General features: G+C 43.6%; 1 protein-coding gene across 1 annotated transcript in view; it reads left to right on the top strand.

Moving 5' to 3' along the window:
- Positions 1-19174, top strand: part of tmem132e (transmembrane protein 132E) — a 95262-nt gene that overhangs the window by 35417 nt on the left and 40671 nt on the right. The window contains exons 3-4 of the mRNA XM_076101865.1: positions 11147-11287; positions 18955-19147. Coding sequence (XP_075957980.1) covers positions 11147-11287; positions 18955-19147 — 334 coding nt within the window. The remainder of the gene's footprint in view (positions 1-11146; positions 11288-18954; positions 19148-19174) is intronic.

Below are 19174 nucleotides of genomic sequence, written 5' to 3'. Positions count from 1 at the left end.
TTGTGTCTCCTGGTGCCACTTGTTTCTGTCATTTCTTTGTTAGATACATAAAAATACACACTTTCCCCCAAATCAGTGGTGGCAAAGGCTGCAAATGAATGCCCACACTGCCTTTGGCCCGTGTGCACGGACTGCACACAGCAGCTTGGAAATGCCCGGGGGAGACTTTGTAAACCCCTCAGCCCCTTTTAAGCTAAAACCCAACACAAGACCCACAAGACCCACAAGACCCTTTTCATCTGCTGCGGAGACAAGCAGCCTCTGTTTTAAGGCCTGTAATTGAGTTTCGGAGTAAGAAGCCAGAAAACAAGTAGGAACACAACTGACATTTAAACATCTAAGATAATCCAAACTTAAGAAGAAAGCGCCGCGCCTCTTTAAACCCCTCTCCTGTACACTGTAATTATAGTGTCTCCGTCTTTCCCACAGCAACAGACATCGCTGGATTCGGTACAGAGGGATGTCTGCAAATATTTGTTTGGCTTTTCATTTCATTTTTAAAACATTGTATTCCTCTGTCTCGGTTGCTATCGCTGCACAACAACATGTCTAAATGTTACCTCATGCAGCTCCAGCAAAGAAAGTCATCAACACAACTAAATGCTTTTCCTGCGTTCCGCTCCGGTTCTCCTCCAGTGGGTTGTGAGATCCGGCTGAATCCTGACCACTGGGCCACACTGTGGTGCACGTTGTCAGTCAGAAACGACCGGATCCCCGTCCCCATTGGCCGAGCCCTCTCGCATGGCCGCTCTGTTTGCTGTCACGTTGGGGTTCTTTGGTCTGACTCTCGTAATGAGCGTTGTGTCTCTTTGCATCACGCTGCCAAGTGAACATCTGGGCTGATGGCTGCTCCGGTCTTCATGACTGACTGTGCAGCCCTCGTTTTGACACTGACACCTCTCTTTTGTCTCAGGGCCATAACGATGGGCACATTGCATGAGATGCTTTTTTAATTTATTTTTTTGCTGAGGCCAAGCATTACTGAGCTGTGTGCTCATGTTGAGGCTAGTGAGGCGGTTATGGGATCTTCGGGACCCATGAGGGGCTGAGGTTTGTCATCATGCATACACAATAGAAATGGAATTGCGGAGCTTTACAGTAAAACAGAACAAAATAAAACTTTTCTTTTTGCGTTAGGCATCAACAATGGTGCCAGGCGCTCATTACAGCAGTGCCTCTGCTCTGCATTTCACAAACACTGTCAACTGTCAAACTTGTCAAAGTGTCACAACACTGTGACAATAACTGTGACATTTATATTTTTGCATTTTCAATTGATCATCTTTGGTTTTGGCTAACCACCAGATCTCCTTATCCCAAAGAGACTGTAAACTGGATCCAGCGTGAGGCTGGGAGGCAGATCTGCAACAGTTAATCGATTAATCAGTCAGATGTCAACCATGAAATTAATTGGCAACTATTTTGATAATTAATTCATCGGTTTGAGTAATTTATTCAAGAACAAAATCTCTCAGTCTAGCTTCTTACATGTGAATATTTTCTGGTTTCTTTGCTCCTCTGTGACAGTAAAGTGAATATCTTCGAAAGAAGAAATTTGAACAGCTCGTTGTCATTCCCAGGGCATCGACTACGGAAGGTTTGTCACTCCCTTCGGTGTCTTGATGCCGACTCACAAGGCTTCCTTTAGCTGTTGTATGAGACGCACCGAGCTTTCAAGTATAAAACCATCCGTGTCGTTATTAGACTCAGAGAAAATGCTCCGTCAGTGTGATGATGTAGTATAAAGACGTAAAAACACACACACACACACACACACACACACACACACACACACACACAGGGCGGATGGGTGAAACAAGCCCAGGACCCAAAGTCCATGTCCATTTATGATGTTTGTGTTCTGTTCTTGTGTTATGTGAAGCCTTGTTCTTGTGTTATGTGAAGCCTTGTTCTTGTGTTATGTGAAGCCTTGTTCTTGTGTTTTGTGTTTTTGTTTGAATTCACAACGTTAACCCCGTGTTTACTGCGACCGTAGTGGAGCGTCATAGTTTGATGCTACCAAATGCGTTAAAGAGTGACGCCAAGGGTCCAGACCAAGTGTCAGTATGTGAAAGCTTTGGATGAGATGACGTCATCTTGGGCTTTGGGAAACACTGATAGACATTTTTTTACCAAACAACTTATCGATTAATCGGGACAGATTAACCAACAATGAAAATAATGGTTAGTTGCAGCTCTTTTCCTACATTTGACTGGCCGACAGGAAACAGAAAACTCCTTGTTCCCTCGTCTTTCCATGCTCTCTGATTGGCTGTTGGATACTGTAAAGGCTAATTAAGATGTGCTAGTCAGGTGCCAGTGCTGTACTACAGGTACAGGGTAACTATGGTTGCATCATCAGTGAAAATAAAACCTCCCTGACTGAAACTAGACGCTGTCATACGTTAGGTGATCCCTCTTTACTGTTGTAATTATTCCTCTGCTGGCGGGTGAGAAATGATTTAGCCTTTGTTTTGTGAAGTGAACGGTTCAGTGACCTTCCCCTACGTTAAAAGTGGCGCCTGTGAACATAGCGTAACATGCTGAGGCCGAGACATCGTGCACAGCGGACTATGTAATTGAATCACATGTCATTGCGCACATAAGAGCACCACATCCACAGCTGGCCACGGACAAATAACAAAATCTGCACTTATATTCTGAATTATACATATCTTCATGGAATGGGATTTGTTGTGTCTGCAGTAGCACAAGCGGTCAGGTTGTCTGTAAAGTGCCCCCTCGGAGGAACTAATGGAGCTTCTGCCTACGGATGAGTGGGAAAAAAAGGGCTTTGCTAGCCAAATTTAGCTGCTGGGGCGTGGGCCCCGTTTCTGCTGTAATGCAAAAGGGAGTGCAGCTAATGCCTCCGAGACATTCAAGTGCTGACATTTTAGTTGTTTATTTACTTTTCTGCCTTCGTCTGGGCATCACTAAAGGGACAACCGTGAAGCACGACTCCATCCATCAGGGTTTCGCGCGTTCCGCGGGGCTGTTGTCACCGCCGTCCGCGATCAAATGTTTGTTTACGACGTCCCACTCGGCTATCCTAACACGCTGCTGGTGAATGCCAAATACCGGAGTCCAATCTGTCTGGGGCTGGCAGACAGAGAGGAAGGTCTTGGTCGTTTCGTTTGATAATTTCACGAGGGAAATGTAGTCGGGCCCTGATGACATGCATAACACCAGAGAAGGGAGTATCTGGTGAAGCTGAGAAAAGAGAAACTGAGGGAGGGGTCAGGCAATAATCAAGTTCTCATCGAAATCCCTTTTGTTGGTGTGCTGGCGAAGTCCTGGATCTAGTTTGACCTTTCATGGTGGGTGAAGGAGAAGGGTTGTAATTAGTAACTGATATTTGCCCCAAAGGGAAGGACATTTTTAATGATTCTGGCATTACTTCTCTTGTATAAGCGCTGTAAAAATGTTCCAAATGAATTGGCAAAAGTAAGAAAAAACACTTTCTTTTTTATGTCTAATATGCCATCGGTGCTGTTAATTTATGACAGGACCTTAGTGCGTTGAGCTCGTTTAATGGTAAGTACTGGCTTATTACATCTTGTAGTTTTGGCCATGATAGTTATGCACTCAAAGAAAATGAATGCTGGGAGATGAGGACACGGTGACATCGCTGTTTTGAGGTCCGACCTGGCAAAAATGTGATAAATGCCCATCCGCGATGTGATGATCCCTCCCTCTGTCTGCCATTGCAAATAAAACAGGCTTCTTGTTCTTCTTCTTTAAGATCTTGCAATATTTTTCAGTCATGGTTTTTAATTTGGTATTATGAAAGCATTACAGGCCGGGGTTAAAAAGCACTGCTTTTACGTTTGATATTCATAAAATGAGTTATTTACAAAGCTAATGGAAGTGAGAGAGTTTTGATGCATGGCTAAAGTAATCCCATCTGAGTATGGAGCTTGCACTGTTTACTGCACACCGACCCCTTGGCATAAACTCCTAATTAACTGATAAAATCCCTGACTCACTGTTATTCATATTTGAGAAGTTACAATATCACACATCAGTGATTTATTATTTGTATTTGTGTGTTTTCTGCACGTTAGAGGGGGGGAGGAGATAACTGTGAGCCGAGGCTCTGCAGCTATTCATCACCACTCGGTCCTCAGACTGCGTTATAAGGTGAGAGCAGTGGGAGCATCTCTGTAGTTCACAGACGTTGAAAACCAGCCACTGGTTGATCCAGAGAAGAAGGAAAAGTCCTCCTCAGTGCATCTCTGTCACACACGTCTGGGCAGCCGTTGATTGTGATGAAGACACAGAGAGATAGCGCCCGTGTTCAGGCATGTAGCGTCACAATAGACTTCATTTCCTGCTTCTGCGCTCCCTAAGGCCTCAGCCAAGCAGAACCTCAGCTGCTAAACACTTCCTTAAAGGGGAGGGGCGGTACGGCTTTCACCACCTCATCGTGATTACACAGTGTCTGCTGGCTCTCATGGGTTTATTGATCAATGCCTGTGATTCAAAGATGACTTCATCAGATGCTCAGATTTGCTGCGTTTAAACATCTGTTTTTGAAAAGATGACGCCGCCATGAAAAGGCCAAAATCCATCAATGAGTTGATCCTACAGACACGTATTAGTTGGGTTTCCCTCTGTGCCATTGCAACACGTTCTCACTCCCAACTCGTCAGACTCTGATTCAAACTGTGACGTTCTAGTTTTCTCCTCTAGCGTAAGTTTTGTACGTGTCAGGTTCCGCTTGTTGCTTGTCTTTTCAAAATATACCTCCAACGTAGGTTTACTTACGCAACTAAAGTACTCGGTTAGGTTGTGGTTTGGGTTCAAATATGTACCTTTGTTCAATAAGATAACCATACATTCAACAATAGGTTTGTTGTGTAACAGAACTGAGGTCAAATGAGTTCATGTTGTAGCGGTCTCCAGGGTGAAAGTCTGTGTTTGACCCGACCGTGCACCCTGACATCCTTCCTAAGTGGACTTTGTGGTTCGTTATACTGCACCAGTGTCTCTGAGCGTCTAATAACGACGTGGATGGGTTCACATTGGAGTTAGTTAAGAGCCCGCTGTGTCATGGAGCTCCACTGTTCAAAAACTATTGAAAAAACACAAAACTCAGCTTAATATAATATATAATATATAAAACACTTTGAGGGTAAAAAAGCATCCGTCTCAGATAAAAGGTTTTATAATGCAAGTGCTCTGCATGATATTACGTTACCTCAGCATTAGATGTTTTTGGTGGATCTCTGCTGTAATTATCTGGCTTACTCATCTCTTCTGTTGGAATGTGACTTTATTGTTTGTATTAATTACAGAGCAACGTAAGCTGGAACAAAAAGCGAGCCGTTATGGTCGGCAGCAGGCTCCCGGTTGTTTCCTGAGGAGACGTGGGGTGTTGATAACTAGGAATGTGCTGTCGTTAACTCTGTCGCACGTGTAGAAGACACATTTACCACTCCACTGAGGTGCTCATTTTCACCAAGAAATAAATCACTTCCAACATGTGCAAACCAGCAGCTGCGGTTTCAAATTTGTAATCTGCTCTGTGATATTTCCCCAGCTTCTCATATTTTAATTTTCAGAGGCACCCATTAAGAGAAGTCTGTCCCTGGCAGATTCACGCGCCGGCTCTCCAGCTGCACGTCTCCGCGCTGCCGTCGAGAAAAAAGCTCAAAGCTGTTTGCTTGTGAAGATAAACACCACAGATATCAGAGTGCACACTTTTTTTTTGGTCCAATCAAATGCAAAGGGTTTGATTGAACTCGCTGTACGGAGACAGTTTAGCGTACAGCGTGTCATACGATGCACTTCTCAGAAAGGAACATAATGAATGCTACACACATGTGATATACCCACTTAACGAAGAGATTATGGGCAAAAATATCATCGAAGCCATTTTACACACTGCAAACACAATTATACACAAACTAATATAATAAACTAGAAGATGGACCACAATGTAACGTATTTTTCGCCATGACTCGGCAAACTGGTGGTTTACTTGTGCATCAAAACACGCAAGAGTCCAAGAAGCCTTTGAACACGTCAGCCATCGACGACGTCCATCAGGATACGTCGCTGTACCTCAGCATCCACGCACCTTAAGTTTCAGCTGGTGTACCCTGACTTCAACCCTCAGCTTGTCAAACAGCCCTTTTAATAACGAAACACACATTAATCATATAAAGTACACACATGCAGTCTACACTATTCAGCTTGTGTTTCATTGCCGAGATTTAAAGTGATTAAAGTCTAAAAAGGCATTTTTTTACAGTCAGTCTCATTATGTGGTGGAAAAATTGCAGTTTTGTGAGTGCCCTGCCTGTGGGGACGTCCTCAAATGTGTTCAATAAATACTCTTTAAATGGGCCATTAAGGAACATTTAAGGACTTGGGAGCTTTGATTTGATTTAATTCTGGTTTGCATATTTTATTTATTAACATGAGACAGTTGTATTAAATTACAGCGTGCGGCATGGCAGCTGACATGATTTCTGGCAGCAGTCATAAATGGGTCATGAGGACGTCGGCCTCTGTGCCCAGTGGAGAGCAATCCAAGCTCTCGAGTAGTACGAGCACACCATGGAGACACAGCGGGCTGCAGAGAAGAGACAAGAACGCTGCTTTCAATGCCGCAGGAAAAATAAAGACGTTTTTATATATGTAGTGTCTTTAAAGGTGCAATGTGTAAGATCTGGCCAGAACATTCAAACAACGAAGTAACATCGTCAATATCTACTGAAATGAGCACGCTGACCAGCTAGCCCTGACCCGGCCGGTCTTGTTGGACCACTTGTACCTCGAGAGGCGATAGAGAGTCCAACATAAGAGGACAAAGAAGAAGTATCCCGGTTGCGTGGAGGACGAAACAAAAATACGAGTTGTTTTTCATTCCTGACACTTTGGATTTAATCCAATAAATTGCGGAAACTAGGACTCAGTGGGAAGAGCGGGTCGTCCTTTGACCACAAGGTTGGCAGTTCAATCCCCGACTCCTACTGTCTCCATGTCAAAGTGTCCCAGAGGGAGGCAGTGGACCCACTGCTCCTACAATGCTGAGGACGGGTTAAACGCAGAGGTCACATGTCATGTATGTACCTTAGGGATTGGTGAGAAAATCAAACATAAAAACATAATATCACAACATTTTACGTTGCAATATTGGATAACACGTGTTGATCTTCTATTATAGAAACTATTCACTTGTAAATGCAAAGAAAACCTTTTGATAAATTGCTTTTTCAGTCCAATTCAGACTCTCTGCTGTTTTTGCACATTCTTGCACAAACACATTTTGCTGCAAGAAAAAGTGATAAAAAAGAGACAAGTTGGTTGAACTGAGTGAAAAAACTTATTAGATAAAACAGATGTTGACAAATGGTATCATTTTGCAGCATTCAGCATTTTGCAAAATGTTTAATATCGCAATAAGATCGTATCGTGGGGCTTCTGGTGATCCCCCCCCCCCCCCCCCCCCCCCCCCCTCATCCACCTGTATGTACATGACTGTCCTATAAATGTCCTATTAAAATAGATAATAACCTGCAAAACTCACAGCAGCTGATGAAGTCATGTTGGTCATGATGACGATTGATGGCGCTGTGTTTTGGTGGTTTCATGCTGTGGGTCAGTGTTTACCTCTAAACACAAAGACTGAATCTGATAACCCAGGGGAAGCTCACAAATCTGGCCCTGAAAGGTGTTGACCAAACGCTCTCCTGTTTAGCAGTCCGCCTGCCACCTCGGAGTCTAATAGGTGTTGCCATGGCAGAAGGCATCTGTGTGGAATGAGTAAGTAATAGCTCTGTCTTAGCTGAAGTGACTCACACTGCCTCTCCACTTTTCCGTGCGGCAGCAGCCCGCGGAGATTCTGAGAATTTGGGCGTGTATTATTGCCGGTTACTGCTGCACGACTTTTCCATTTGCGATGCTCTTTCATTAATCAGCATTAACACTGTTCAATGGGGAGCCCGATTCATGTGGCGCTCCCGTGGGTAATGCTTCATCCCCTCTCATTTGTGGTGCAGAAATTCTGATTAAAAGCATTGGTTCTGAGCAACGTGCAGGCTCTCTATAGAAGATTATGAAGAATATGTAGTGGCTTTCATAAGCTGCTGGTGAGAGTAGGTAATGAATATAAATACAAGTATTACTCAGCAGGGTTGCATCCTGACCAGGATACGGTCGTACTACAATAATGCCTGATTATCATCTCTCATGAGTCTTTTTATACGAGCTACAGTGATCAAGCTGCAACTGGGTCACCTCGTTTAGTGAGAGTCTGAGGGAGTTACGCTTCCCCTTTTCAACTCGCATCAAAGGCGACGCGCTTGATCAGGGTGATTTCTTAAACATTACATATTCTCTGTTTCATCTCCTCTTTGACGGAGCTGTGCGAGATGATTACTGTATTTTCTCTCATGTGGGGGGATTTGATGAAAGAAGACAATAAGAGCTGCAATAACCAGAAACCGAGTTTCAGAGGCTGCAGACCTGTGAGAGCTGCTTCGTTGTTTCACACAGATTGGGAAAGGGTTTGAGGCACACATGGCACGCTTAGGACAGCAAATGAGGAAACTTTCAGTATTTATAGATTGAATCTACAATATTGTGGTAATTATGATAATCGTTGTTTTTATGGGTTTAGGTTTATAGGTCTGAAAGTTTGCAGGACTTTTTTTAAATTTATAATTGCCTTTTTGTTAATCACTTGTTAAATACTTTCAGCAGCAAACTGAGGTTTGTGGCGCTGACATTAGAATGCAGTCTGAGCCGCGTGGCTCCGGCTGAAAGTCAATTGCTTTCACAAATCATGGATGAGTGGCCGATGCACTGAGCGCAGGTTAGCGTAGCAAATGGAAACACCTCAGCGGGACTTCAGAATTTTTATCTGTCAAAGAAATAAATGGAACGATCTGGAAGATGTCGCAAAGGGGGGTGGGGGGGGGTGGGGGGGGGGGGGGTTTCAGACTTTCAGCCGAATGTAAATGAGACACTGGCGACTGATCTGAAGGCGACACTGTCTTCCTGTAAAGGAAAGAAATCATTAAGATCATTAAGATCCCCAGAGTTTAGACTGTAAACGTGAGAACACTGTCTGATGCTCTCCATATCATTATCATGTGGTGTCTAATACATTATTTAAGATATTTGTTTCAATATTTCCACAATGTAGAAAGTGTGATTTCCATGTCTGTGGTCAATACACAGGGCAGTTGTGTTGCGTTTTTGTTGTGATTTTGCCTTCATTTCATTTGAAGCCAAACCACGATGTCGTTTACTAAACCTGAGCAGGTGGTGTTGTGTTTGGAAGAGTTCACGCTGCAGCAGTCATACGGGAGGAAACACTTTCCCCTCAACGCGTAACAGTGCAGTTTAGTTGGGATCCTTTTGAAAGAGCCGTCAGGACTTCCATGAGGTTGTGATGTCCCGACTATACAGATGTGTTGTCAAACACGGAGTAGTTGATGAGTCCTCAGCTGCTGCAGTGACGCTGCGAAGACAGAAATGCTGACCAATCAGAGCAGAGGAGGGCTTAAAAAGACTAACGGAGCGTTTCAGACAGACGGTGAATACAGGTTCATTCACAGAGACACTATCAGAGAAATATCATGTTTCTTGAACATTAAAGCATGTAAATATGTTCTCGTAGAAACCCAAAACACAAGTATGGACCTGGAACTGAGCATGATGTGTGACCTTTAACTTAGCTTCAAGTCTGGTGTTTGAATGAATTGTCTTGAAGGCACAAGGCAGACGAACAAAAGCCAGATATGTTAATAATTCATCCCTGTCTTGTGTTTCATGAAAATGAGAGCATCAGATCAATAATCTCCATGAGTGCTCTGCACGTCTGTGGACGGGCCGCTTGTCTCCATCGAGCGGCGGTGCAGGAGTCGGGCGTGGCTCTGTGGTCAAATAACCACAATGATAACTGAGTGCTTTTGTTTTGGGCTTCTTCCCTCTCGGCTGTTTCCCTATTCTGTCAGTGGACACCTTCATAGCACGCCTGGGTTCAGTCACAACGCACAGCTGCCACAACTGGTTTGGTTATCCAGCTGACAGAAAAGTTCAAATAGCCTCTTGCTTTAAGGTGCAGTGTCATCAAAACACAATAAAACCCTGCTTAGTGTCACAGTCACTATTTACATCTTTTCAATATTTGACTTGTGATGTTTCAGGTTCAAATCTAAGTCCACTTCTATCTGGACTATGCCGCTAAACATCTTGAAATATAAACCAAGGCCTGACCATTCTTCGGGAAATGAGGAAAGTATCTTGCAGCATATTTGAGCAGCCAGTCTATCTTGTCCTTTTATACTTTTCTACAGTTACTATTTCTTCTACTTCTTTAGAAGCTATTTATTTATGTATGTGTGTATCATATATTGTATTGATTTATTGATTTAGTGTTTGGGAACATGGACACATCTGGCTTATTTGTGTGGGTGGAACATATATGTGATACTGTATGTTCAGTATGCGAACGTGCAAAACCTCTGCAGGCACCGTACAGTTATGAATGCGTGTACGAGAATGTGTAGTCTGTGGTCGGTGCATTTGTGTGTGCATGTCAGTGTACGCATTTAGATATGTGAGCCAGAATGTACGTGTTTGGACACATATGTACGTATATTAGGTTGCAGGGAGTATGAGGCGGGGGTTCCAGGTTCAAACACCCTCTCTGCTGAAAGGTCCTTGAGCAAAAGCTGTGAATCCTGTTCAGTAGCTGACCCTGACCCTTCCTGCGCAGCATGTTGTCCCCGAGGAGCTGAGGGAATCAATACAGTATCCTGATACAGATTATTTCATCTGTTTATTATATGAAATGCCTCATTAGTTTTGTGAGTAAATGTTGAATTTGGAAGCTTCCAGACGTCAGTGGTCAATGCAGTCAGAAGCAAAGCAGACTAGATCTCAGAAGCGTTCGTGGACTCTGTGACCTGACGTAGTATCTTTGTATCTTTGTATCTTCCTCATTCATCTCTGTTATTGATTCATCTGTGGAATTGCTTTTGCCATGATGCAATACAAGGCGAAGGACTGCTGCACATGGAGGGCGCTCACCCCTGACCTTGCACATAAATCAACCCCCCCCCCCCCTTCCCCTCTTCTAATAAAAATGTACTCATCCCGTTCTTTTTCCCCTGGCTGTTTCCTGCAGGGTCAAAGCAAAGAAAGGGGTGAACCTGCTCGAGACCAAGTCAAAGAACGCCCAGTGGACGGTGGACTGGGAGATTCAGTCCGGCGCCAAGCACTCCATCACCACCATCGATGTGAACAAGAACAAAGCAGTCAAACAGGGGTAAGTCAACCGCCCCGGGCCTAACCACACTGCGTCTCTCTAACCGACTGCTGGAGCTGAGCTGTTGGTTCCTGCCCTCGCTGGTATTTGTCTTCCTTAACAATGGACAAAAGGTCCCAAACAAGGTTTCCTGGCATGTAACAGTCATAGTTCACTCCCTGATTAAAGGCAGCTTTTAAAAGCATACACCGTTCTCTGTAAATGCCCCGGGAGCTCCAGAAGATAAAACACAGCTTTGGCCCGCAGCAGAGTGACTAAAGCACCTTCTGCTTTATAGCACGTTAAATGAACGGAGATCTTATCTGCTTAGTCTCACTACATCTGCTGTTAATTCAGCCCACGTTGGAGTGATGCGGTAGACCATTTTGACTGCGGGCATTAAAATACCTTTGAGATGAGATCTTGTCTGAGAGCAGTGATTATACCAAGTTCCTCAAAGGACTAAAAATCACCAATCACAGCCCTGTAGTGGCTGACGGGTCTGTGATGGACTCTGTCTGGGCCGATTCTACGCTAAATGCAACTTTATGGTAACAGTGAAACTAGAGTTGCTCAGTGATTTGCAAGCTCAGTGTAGTCTAATGATGTACGGCCTATTTAAGAAGTACAACCTGTGTGTGATTATTATATAGTTATTATAGACCTGAACATGAAGAGGCAGCTTAAAGGGTCAGTTTTGTGCTTTTGGAACAATATCGTAACCTTTTGATTTTAGCATATCTGCATCCACTCCGATACAGTTAAGAATTGGAAATGAATGAAAACTGTTGATGCTCACAGCAGTGAAACATTTCTTCCCATAGTCTCCTTCCTCACTTTTCTTCGGGACTATTTCTTCGGTAGAAAGTGTTTCCAATGAAAACTCTTGACAGGAGGTTTATGGGTTATCCAGAAAAACAAACAGAAGCAGTTTCTGTCTGCTGTTTTTAAAACACCATTGATGAGATGATTGCTTCAAGCAACACCTACAATTACGTTCATGTAAATTGTACAGAAATTATTGCAAAAATCTCTACAAAACAAGACTTTCTACATTGATGCAGGTGAGAAAATACGTTTCTCTTTTTGTTTCTGGAATTAGAGTGAAGTGATTCTATTCAACAGCTGCTTGCACATGAACACAGTCAACATCAATCACATTGTATTCACGGGTTTTTGTTATTCATGTGGGTGCAGTTTGGCCTTTGAGCTCGTCCCACCGAGGGAAAGCAACAAAAAATGTACAACCATAAATCACAATATGTGATGCGTTCAATTCATTAAGAGCTGCAGCGCGGGAGTTAGGCTGGGAGATATTAGCGACTGCTGGTCTAAATATTGCCTTCCCTCTGGACTCCCTCATGGCTGCTGGAGAAACAGCACAGAGAGGAAGAAGGCAGAGTGGCCTCACCTGGAAAAGAAATGCACCATTTCACCCTTGTTTACGTCTTAGCGCCTCGGTGGCAGCCTGCCTTGCTATATTTAGTGACCCGTGTCATGTAATCTTTGCCACCCTGTCACCGGGTGTGAAACGTCCAGTAGGGGTCAAGCATGGATAGAGAAACAACGTGTCACACTCGATTTTGTCAAGAGCCCAGTCAATTCTGTGACCACCTAAAGCCAAACGGCCAAACAATAGCCGTCTGAAGTCATGAAGTCACGGACCGCTTCATGTTGTGATGCTTCATTCCCATCAAATTGATTGAGTGTGAGCGTAAACTCTCTTTATATAAAATAAAGCACTCAAGCCTCTGAAGATTCTCTTGTGGAAACAAACAGCAGTGTTGGGAAATTGGTATTTCAGGTAGTTTGGAGGTCTGGATGAAGTCTTTATTTGTATCAAAACGGTTAAAGTAGTAAATGTCACTGATGTATCACACAGGGATTTAAACATTGAATGTTATTCATTGTTGTGGGAGCTGACTACCAGAAGAGTCACTATGGAGCTGCTTATGTTCCTGACCTGAGGTCATATTAGTGCTTGAATTTAAAGCTGCTGTGTGAATATGTTTATGTGATGGTTGAGTCCTCTCCAGCAGAGAAACGAGTCAATCCAAGTAGAAATTATTATTATTATTATTATCTTGATGCACAAAACGTGTAAGAATCATAAACTTGTGTTTGCCACAGAGATTATTTTCTGCAATAATTCAAAATCCAATGGAAGAATCCAATTGGATTTTGGTTGAGGGAACCAGTGTGACACTAACTCCGGTTGGACTCAGTACCTCATCTCTGCAACACTCTATAATCTCTGTTATGTATTTTAATAGTTCAGTTTAGTTAACATGCTTTTAGCAGCTGATTTGTTTTATCTAGAAAGAATATTCAACCCTATTTGCTTCCTTGTTTGGGAGTATGGAGTTTACACTGCTGGAGGACACGCTGAGCAGCAGCCCCAGACAGCAATGAGCCCCAAAATACATGAATTCTCAAGGCAATTCTTCTCCTAATTACCCAATTCAATTCAGTAATAAGCATAGTTCAATAATTGTTCTCATTCATAAGTCTTTTTGTGCAAGATTTAAAGCCCCCCCCCCCCCCCCTCCTCCTCACAAACACATAAACTCACACACTCAACTCTCCCCCCTGTGCAGAAAAAGAGAACAGATAAATACACCAGCAGCATTGTGCACGTCATTGCTGAATGCGTCTGAGTACCACTTCTGTTTGTACTTCTGCTTTTGTTTACTCAAATCTACCTGAAACGGAGGAAATGAGGTGAGAGTGTTTTCCCTTGGGGGCGTATCGTCGATCTCTTCATCCCTCTCCTCTCTTCATTTTCCTCTCTTTATCTTGTGTCTCTCCATCAGATCCCTCTTTAGTCATTGCTGGGATTATCCACCGTACTTATTCTTCTGTAACCCTCCATCTGGTTCCCAGTCACATCCTAACAGCAGCTCGTTGATAACGCCGCATGAGCCGATGCATTATTGATTGCGGTCAATGGCTTTCACATGAATAATGCTCCTAAAGAACGCGGTGGCATTACAGGACAACTGAAAAAACATCTCATTAATAAGATGAGGTGTTTTTTGCTCTGAGTAATTCAGTGTTAAATAACCGATGAAACCAGAAAAAAAAAACGATTCAGTGCCAATAATGACTCTTAACAAAAACTTCTGCAGGACTGAAATAAGCCCCTTTCAATGCTGCGCCTTCTTCTGCCTCGCCGTTCTGTGTGAATGGTACAAGCAGGGAATGGGAGGTCAGAGTCATTCCACCATGAAGCCGGCAGCAGAGATAGACGAAGAGCCGAGCCAAAGTATGTGTAAAACAGTTTGCTCTGTCAGCACTGTTGCCGTTGTCAGCCGTCTTTTATTTTTCTAGTTCTGGGCACCAAAAGGATCGACTGCAGGTATCGCTTGATCTGAGAAGTTTTGGTCATAGTTGGAACTGGATTATTTCAGTCGATACCTTAAAGGTAAAGATACCAAGCTCTAGTTACACGTCATGTCGGCATGCAATTTCAAATGGCAGTCTTGTGGAATCTCTGTGTAAAAGAGTTTTTTCATCTGGTGTCTAAGCTGCTCCATCATCAGTGATGTTTGCCCGTTTGAAGCTGCATGAAAAATAGATGTTGTCTCGGGGATGTTTCCTGTTTCCACACTCAAGGGAAAGTCGTTTATTACAATTGACATTTAATTTTGTCGGTAAGTAATATAGGCCAGAAAATGGAAACCTCTGATATTTATAAGCACTTTTTTAAGTTTCTGGGGATTTGCATTTATTTGCTTTCTTGCTGACGGTGAGATGAGAAGATCATCAACCTCGTGCTATTACTGCTGGAACCAGAGTATGGCTGACCTAGCCGAACGTGTTTAACGTATGTAGAAATGTTGATATGAACCGTGTTTTTGGTTCATAAACGTCGCGATTCAACGTATTCGTGGTTTGCAGAAACATACAATGCCTATTTTATATTCTGGCTCCTGGGTCAACCAACACCTCTCAAACAATAAAATGGTCTTATTTTCACAGTTCATCTGAGCAGCACGTTAGCAGAGCAGCAGCTTCAGTCCGTCGTCTGCGTTTACACATCATGCACTCAGACACAGTATTGGTTCTGGCTGTCCTCAGAGCCCAATACACAGTCACTGTAGTTACAGTTGCAGTGATAAATGGAGGAAAGTAGACTACAACACTTTATTCCTCTGCCCAGTCCATCTTTGCCCTGACACAGAGATACCAAACCTGGCAACCTCACTGTAATGGTAAGACGAGGAGAAGCTGAGAAGCTACGCACGTTTGTGATGATCATCAGAAGAATAGATCCAGCTCGTAAATCCCTCTAAAAACACAATATGTACTTTACTTTTAATACAACATGGTCAGTGCTGAGCTAGCTGTTTCCCCTTGCCTCCAGTGTTTATGCTAAGCTAGGCTAACTGGCTTCAGCTTAACACACAGAATTGATATTTATCTCGTTCTCGGTAAGACACATAATATATTATTTTGATAAAACGTCCCCGTACTTTGCTATAAATGCTTTTAAAAGTCAGCGTTGTGTGCGTCCTCAGAAATGAACGTGATGCGTTACGTGGCGCAGACGCGTGGTTAAAGATGGCGCTTAAGCGCGGACCGTTCTGAGCCCCTCTGTTCTCCATCGCTGGTGTAACGCTGCCTTGCGGTGCTTTGATCCAATGAACTCTTCCCTGTTAATCAGTTCAAACAGACCTCTGATCAAAGAACCAAATCCTCCTGAGCTCGAGAAAAGCCCCAAGCTACAACTCTTAGAATATATACTGTGTGCCATGCAGATAGACAGTGCAACATTAACTTACCAGTCTTCTCTCTCTCGCTCTCTCTCTCTCTCTCTCTCTCTCTCTCTCTCTCTCTCTATATATATATATATATATATATATATATATATATATATATATATATATGATCTGAAGGGAATGGTTACCTGAAGTATTTACATTGTTCATTTTAATATTGGAAGATTATTGATAACAGAGTACAGGAAAGCTCGTAAAAACACATTCCCTTGTGGAGTGATAATTTCCTCTGAAACCTTAGGAACTGGTGACATTAATTAGCTAACACATGCATCATTTAGTATTCTGATGAGAAGGTCACCCTATCGTCCCATTGACACGCCCTACGGACTTGTAATAAGACTGTAACACAGCAGCTACGAGAGCTGTGGAGAGAACTACCGACAGTAACTACTGTCATGGGTTTGGTTGATGCTGTTAGTAATGTAAAGGGAGATAAAGGCGTGCGCAGAAAGACAGAAGAAGATGTTTTAGGAAACACCACATCACTGATTCAGATCTCAGAATCCGTGTCAAAATGTCAAGTGTAACTGGCGCATCGCTTGAGACGTGAAGGACAAAATGTCATTTTTCTTCCTTTTCCCCACTTACATTCTTTTTCAATTGGCTTTTCAACAGTCCCTCTCACCCAAATGGGTTCATTGTGAACATGCTTATCCCTCCCCTCCAGCGCGGTGGCAGTCGGCACTGTATTGAGCGGCAGTACATGCACTCACTCCAGTGGGCTGTAATTGATGACAGCTTTAGCGAGTCACAGACAGACGGGGGTGTTTGTTTTCAGTGAGTGATGTCGAGACAAATAGGCCGAGATCTCATCCCGATGTTCCCTGAGAGGAACCGGTTGTGGGCGGAGGCTCGTTCAGAGACTTTGATCCAGCTTTCATTAAAGGGCTCTCAGGGCTGAACGCTGGGACGGGTTCTTTGCTTTTGTGAAGGACGGACCGCGAGCGCCTCACTCTCAGCTAAAGGTGAGCTTTGAGGCGGGATGCTTCCCGTCACGGGTGGAGAGAGATTTCATTTGCCCCTTCGCCACCGGTGAGACGGTGTCACGTTAGGCTTGTTGAACTCCAGGATTACAAACCCAACAAGCAGGATCTTCATAACAGGAGGGCTGTTATCGCCTCTGCATCTCTGGCGTGTTTGCAACAGTGAAACCAAGGTCCCAGCCGAAGTCTCATACCCTGCAGAGAGAAGCAACAGAGAAAATGCCCAAATATTTCACGTGCACGGCCACCAGAGCAATCAAGTTACCGACCTAAAACTATCGATTGGCCAGAAGCGAATCTGCAGCCGCTGCAATTACGCTTATTTGAAAGTTAGAGGCAGATCCAAATTTGCAATCCCCTCGCACCAGCTCCACGCTCGGGCCTGAAGATAGAAGCTAGCTAGCAGGATTAGGGAGCGGTGATTGTTTATTGACAAGACCTGCACACTGTTCTCAGAGACGATCACTGAGTCATTCACATGGTAACTCCTTCTAAGCAGCAGTGCCATTAGAAAGCTGTCCCTTCTCATTAGTCTCAGCGGCTCTCTTAACAACAGCTAAATTAATAAGTCCAACGTCAGATCCGATTTTTCTTTAGTAATGAACAAATGAATGGTTATAAGAGGAGAGGTCCGACACGGTGAAGCTTTATCTATTGCACCAGCAGGTCAAACCCAGTCTCCTAAGAACTACATGTGTGTACCACTAACTAGTTGTGCAAAATATTCTCTGTGGAAATGTGATCGCTGTCTGGATTGCAATCCTGGAAAAACCTTTTTTCAGACACACATCTGTGGAAGACAGGTGGCGTGTAGTCAGCAGGAGGGACACGTTGGCTCGGTGCATTCATACATCCTCAAGGTTCAATCCAGGTGCCTAAAGCCCCGTACGTCCTACAGAAGGATTTGTATTCAGAGTTTGTGACCAGACAACAAACAAACAGGGATTATGGCACTAAAGGTATTAAATTGCATTATTAGATTGTGAAAGACTTTAGCAGAGTTTCAGCTTCTTCACCTTGACTTCATTTAATCAAGAAAGATGTAAACCGAAAACCTCTTATCATAATTGCTGGACAACAAAATCATATTACCCAATCCACTATCTGTGGTGTTGGTTCTTTAAAGCGTTTAAAACCTGAACATCATTATTTTTTACATCAAGTAGTGAAATATGAAATGTATGCGGGTGAAGAACGGTAACATTTCAGAAGGGAAGTCGGCCGTGACGCTTCTCGTTGTCAGCGGCCCGCTGTGACCTTTGAGAGCCGTGTTAACTGTCTCCTGTCTGTCAGCCTGAGATCTGCCTCTCACACTGAGCGAGCTGCTCACAGTGAAATGTTCTCACAATCATCTCATCGATGAATGTAACTGAAGCTTCGCTGAATGCATAACATTGGTTACACAACACCGGCAGCTCAGCTAATGGCTCTTATTGGTCTTTGGGTATTGATTCAGAATACTGTGATCAATCTTAAAACTACGTCATAACTCATCTCAGTACAAAGCTGTGACGTTATCTTCTGAAGATGATCTACTGCGTATGTATGTTACACTCTGCCCCTTTGTGACGTGCCTTCAAATACACAGCTGTAGAACATAACCTTGAATAAAGAACAAGTACTAAAATACATCTTCTGACAAGTACGCGCTGGGCTCTAAAGCTCTTGGCTGCAGCGCTTCACACGTTGAAGCCTTCATGAACACATTATCTCTTTATTCAACTCAAGGAAAACTTAAAAAAATAACTGCTGTGTGTCGACAGTTCACAAAAATGGCCTGTTGAATAATTAAAAACTGTCCCGTCAACAGATTCATTAGCGGAGTTATTCTGTCTTTTTCACGAATATGTTGCCGCATCTGACGTTGTTTTAATTCTATTTTGTGTGTGATTGTTTTATTTATTTGTTTATGGTCTGGCAGGGAGGTTTTGGGCAACGTGGAGGTGATGCAGTTGGATTTCGAGATGGAGAACTTCACCAGCCTCTCGGTGACCAGACGGATCAACTGGAACATCGACTACAAGGGGCAGAACCCGCCTCCCGATTCAGAGAAGGTTGTGACGGAGCTGACGGTGGTGCAGCGAGACATCCAGGCCATCATTCCTCTGGCCATGGTGAGCGGCACGATCGACAGATTCATA

The sequence above is a fragment of the Anarhichas minor genome, unplaced genomic scaffold (genome assembly GCF_050575085.1).
Source record: "Anarhichas minor isolate MPS153535 unplaced genomic scaffold, ASM5057508v1 ptg000027l, whole genome shotgun sequence".
Lineage (NCBI taxonomy): Eukaryota > Metazoa > Chordata > Actinopteri > Perciformes > Anarhichadidae > Anarhichas > Anarhichas minor.
This window is presented reverse-complemented; position numbering and strand designations above follow the sequence as displayed.